Raw genomic sequence first — 5,071 nt, forward strand, 5'->3', positions numbered from 1 at the left:
AACTGCGCGCCACGCACCAACCGATGCACAACCAGATCCCAAGTAGCAAGAGTCAGAGCCCAAGAGCAATCGCAGCCAAGTCTGAGCGAGCCCCACGAGCGACAGCACAACCGGGAAACCCAACCGACCCAACAGCTCACGAACGAACGAGCAAGCAAAGGAGCTAACTCCATTGCTGACTGCTTTTGCTAAGGACTAGCAGAAGAGTTAAGGAGCCAGCAAAAGAGTGTAAAGAGTTCCGGCCCCCCAGCCCACTCCCCAGTGACATACTGAGCATGACGTGCCATGGAATGAAATACCTCCTCGGTCAGTTTGGGTCGCTGTCTGACCCCCAAACTGCTTGTTGTGATGAAGTTGGGAACACAGCTGCACTATCAGAAGCAGAGAAAGACCTTGACTTTGGTGCAAGCACTCCCCAGCACCAGCTAAAAAGGCACCTTAACAGTACTCTTCTCAGGGTAAATCCCAAAACTTAGCTTTCTACCAGCCACTGTGAAGAGAGTTAACTCCTTCCTGACTAAACCAGCACACTAGTATACTCTTGTTCATCTTGTCTGTGATGTCTTCTTACTAGAACTCTTGACACAACATCTACCGCTCTCCACTATCTACCGCTGCACCTATTCGCATCACTATGACACCAGGTAAATGGGTAAAGATACCAGTTCTGAACATTCAGTCTCTCTCCCCATCATTGCGCTGCTCCTCCTCGACTAGCAAGGGTCATCTCTGACAAGTCAGCGACTATAAATTGCAACAGCCTTTAGCATTAACTGTAATCTTGCACCATGCCAATATTTCCTTCCTTCTTCACCCAAATAGCCACTTCAGTGCAACTAAGAATGCTGATAACTTCCTCAGAAGAGGAAGCTCCTGTTGCTCTGCCCCACAAGTGTTGTAATCCGTGCAATCACATTAAGCAGCAGAAACCATAAGCGATGATCTCACAGCCTAAGACAGAACAAAAGTTTACCAGTCCAGCTACCGCTGAACCTTCTGTACTATGATTAAGTGATGTTCTATTCCCCAACACAAACCATGTCAGAGCTGGAAATTAAATCTGGAGTTTTAGGCCGTATTCCCAAACTCTATGGAAGATCAGTATTTAGATCCTTCAAGGGAAGCTGCCCATCTTGCTATGAGCCCGTTTATCAGATGTTCAACTAAATACAGCAAGCAGAAGTTCAGTTGTTACACTCTGCCCCTTTTCTCCTCTGCCTCAAAAGACATGAAGTCTGGTGCTTTTGGGAGGTTGATTTGTTTTATTTCCTGAACAGTTCTTTTTAAATAGTTACAGATGATTCTCTTCCTGAGCTGTACACTTAACTTTCACCTAGTTGAACTGCTGCACCTAAAGAATTAGATGAAACATGATGCATACGCCATCATCCCTCGCTGCTGCACATGCTTGAAGACCTTGGTAGGGTCGATGAGTAGAGTCCACGGAACCAGAGGAAGAGGGCACAGAGGGCTACGCAAGAGACAGCCACAGCCAGTGAAACAGGAAGGAGGTTTACACTGACAAAGGAAAGCAAGCACAAAGGCAATCCCGCTCATGAAAAACTTCCAGTTGATACTGAATGATTTCAGTAAGAGGCAATGCAGTTTAACACCCAGTAGGAGTGGCTGATTTGTGTACCACATCTGTTGTGCTATACTAACAGTTTTAACAGCAGGCAGGGTAGAAGGCAAAAGGAACAGCTAAAGGTGCCTTTTCCTGCTTCTGATGCTTGCATACATACTCTTTGCTGGCTTTCAGCATTGTGTCTCTGGAGTAGGGAAGCTCAGAACTCAACAATTTAGAAATTACATAACCCACAGAAGTAGTAAGAAAATAGGTTTTATTTTCAAAACGGATCAAAAAATTTTAACAGTGCTTAAGGAAAGAGCTGGACAGCAACTTTCTGTCTACATTCCATATCGAAACTCAGGCACTTAAATTAACAAATATTTTGCTATTACAAACCCAGCTGTAACTATTTACATTTTTCTACAAAGACTAAAAAGTGAACCTATGCCATTAACAAAGTATTTTTAAAACATGTCCACACTTGCACATTCCCTAGTGTATCTACAGTTAAAATCCCCAACTAAGGCACTAGCCCAGATTATGTGCACCATTAAAATAAGTCCATTTTAAGCATCCGCAGTTCCCTTTAGTATACCAAGTTTTACTTGTTCTCCCCCACTAGAGTCTCACTTAAGTATTACTATATAAGCAGGGGGAAATGGGGCTCAAAGTCAGCCCAGCTCACTTCTCCTGGTGCTGGGTTTTATTTGGTGGTTTATTTTTTACTCAGAGTGTTCCACCTTATTTCACTTAAGTTACAGATTGGACATTTAAAATTAGAGTACAAATTTAAGTGTCACTTTTTTAGTATTTTGTGTATATTCAAAAAGTACGTTCAGCAACTTTGGGAACACTACACACATTCACAAACATGTTAAGTTGTTCAAGAATCGAATGCATTCTTCTGTATTTAGGTAATGGTGCGCAAGAACTTTGGTACAAGTGTTGTAACTGTGCTTCTGCTTTTTTCCGAAAGCTCACGATTTATGTGTGTACAGAAGACACCATTTCTGAATCATTTTGTGACACGGCTGCAGTTGATGGTGGAGGCTTATACAAACATACTGCCATGAGGATGAAGATGATCGTGATGATTTTGCAAGCAGCACCTGAATGCAAAGAACAGAAAGTCCTTGTTGCAGTCACAGTCAAGAGTATTTTAGTCATTTAAAGTTTCACATGGTGAGTCACAGTGTAAGACCCTCAAGCGGGTGCTGTGAATGTCAATGTACACAAACTGGAAAGGGCAGGTAAAGGCAGTCTTCCACCTGACCTCAGACCTCTCACCTGCCTGCCTTCTCCCCTGCTGCAGCTATTGCCGTTACTTCAGTTCTGTATTTCTTCACCCCACTCTAGCCTGAAGTACAAGTCTTCCTTGGTTCAGTATTGTTCTTCATTGCATCAATCCTCTCTTTACCACAAACTCCCCACGTACAAACCTGCTAAGTATTGTCTCATCTACCTTAAAGGGCTGTTCCATTTTTACTTATCACTGGTACACAGTGGTGTTTGTGCAACTGCGGGGGGGGGCCCAAGGAGAGCAGGAAAAGAGGGGGGATTGCATTTTCTCACAAATATGCCTTAGAGATTCTGAAACCTGAAGTTGTGACTCCTGCTTTTCAGTTTCAAGATTAGATGTTAGCAGTTCATTCCTGCACTGTGTCACAGTTGCTAGAAGACAGAGCAACAGTTACTGGAGAAGAAAGCTCAGGCTGCCTTCCCTCCCCCAGAGAGACACTTGAGGGGAACAAGTTGGGAAGAATTTTGACTAGTGTTTAGAGATAAAAATAGATCTTGATATAAATTTAGGGAAAAGAACTGAAATAAAAGAGGAAGAAAGCTCCTCAGACCTTAAGCTGCCAACAGATCAAGCCAGGTAAGAACAAAATGTGTATCTCCTGAACCTTAAGGGACTGACAAAGTGTGACCAAACTATTTTATATTATTAAAAAAAGTTTTCTAGGTCATTAAGAGTTACTTATTGTGGTCTTGCTCCTTCCATGATAATTTGCTTTTAATTATTTATGAAAAAAATATTTTTAAAAACCCCACACCTGCTAAAAAGTACAAGTTCAAGGTTCCAGTTTGAGATAATTCCCATCTAGCAGTCAAGGTCACTATATCTATCGCCTAGTTGTGCTGGTAAAACACACAAACTACAGCAGCCTTGTACATGTACTTAACATGAAGTCACTCACTTATGCCCATCAGCAGATATGCCATTCTTTTGTTGTCATAAACCCAACAGGCTCCTTTAGTTTTACATTCATCAACATCCCACAAAGTGCAACTGTTGTCTATAGCAACACCAAACAAAATTGGTCCAGGAATAGTACCTAAAAAACACAGGAACACATTAGAGTGTTTGAGTTACTTGAGTCACCTGGCCTTACTGCATACTATGAAATGCCAAGCTGCTGGGGGAAGATAAAAACGGGAGAGTCAGACACCAAACATAACATTTTAATTAGTTATAAGGCTCATATCACACAGCAAGCCTCTTCTGTTGCTTTCAATTAATAGGGTGCGTAAAGTGCCAGTTAATGCTTTTTTAAGCAAGAATTTTATTCACAGACTAGCAACTCCTAACTTACTCAGCTTTCACTGGAAAAATAAGATGTGATTAAAATTAGGGGGGAAAACAGATAATCAAGAAAGCAGGATTTTAACTGAAGTAAAAAGTCTTTTTCCTCAGATCATATACCCTAACCTTATTCAAATGCAAAGCACTAAAATATTATTGGTTTCATATGTTCAATTATACATTTTTTCCATCCCTCATATGTAGCCAAGGTTCTAGGAAAAAAATCACGTAAAATGAGTAGTGTTTAAAATTATTTCTATGTAGAATTTACTAGATTTGTGTGATTTTTGTTACAAAAGTGCTTTATAAGGCACAAGTATTTTGCATCCAGGTACAGCCAGTTTTATAATAAACACTCCAGGTACATCACTGCATGTCTACCTGACCTACTCAAGGCTTTAGCTGTTCTTGAGCTACCAAGCAGCAATGTCCTCACTACAGGTCTTCTGGCCAGGACTCCTGTGTGATCCCTCAAGCCTACAGCATAAAAATCTTGTTGGCAGTCATGTTAGTTGCTACCTTTTTTGCCAGTCAGCACAGGCTGTGCAAAAAGTTCTCCTGTCCTTAACAGGAATTAAGACACTGACATAGATACTTAGAATAATATGAAACAAAGGCCCTCATTCAACACTTAACACTACCTCGCAGATAACTTCTATCTGTGAGGATGTTTACTTTTGTTATGCTTTACTGGCAGAATGACTTACATTAATTGGACTTTCAATAGGTACAGCAAAGCAGAACTCACACTGCTAGATATTTGATCGCAAATGGCAGGGAATGGCTGCAGTATCAAACACCAGCATGAAAGTCTAATCAGTAACAGAGCCTTTTCCCAGACCTGAATTACACAGGTCACATAAAAAGTGTCTAAGACTGAAACAAGAGTTTAAAATATGCCTGAGGTGGGATGGGGG

The 5,071-nt window shown here is 41.4% G+C and overlaps 1 protein-coding gene across 1 annotated transcript in view; it reads right to left on the bottom strand.

Moving 5' to 3' along the window:
* Positions 1-2,554: 2,554 nt before the first annotated feature.
* The window catches only part of SLCO4C1 (solute carrier organic anion transporter family, member 4C1), a gene marked incomplete at its 5' end in the record, with an annotated part of 29,972 nt that continues 27,455 nt past the window's right edge, over positions 2,555-5,071 (bottom strand). The window contains 2 exons of the mRNA XM_010146661.1: positions 2,555-2,679; positions 3,769-3,906. Of these exons, the coding sequence (XP_010144963.1) occupies positions 2,555-2,679; positions 3,769-3,906 (263 nt within the window). The remainder of the gene's footprint in view (positions 2,680-3,768; positions 3,907-5,071) is intronic.

Source organism: Eurypyga helias, unplaced genomic scaffold (genome assembly GCF_000690775.1).
Source record: "Eurypyga helias isolate BGI_N326 unplaced genomic scaffold, ASM69077v1 scaffold4212, whole genome shotgun sequence".
Classification (NCBI taxonomy): domain Eukaryota; kingdom Metazoa; phylum Chordata; class Aves; order Eurypygiformes; family Eurypygidae; genus Eurypyga; species Eurypyga helias.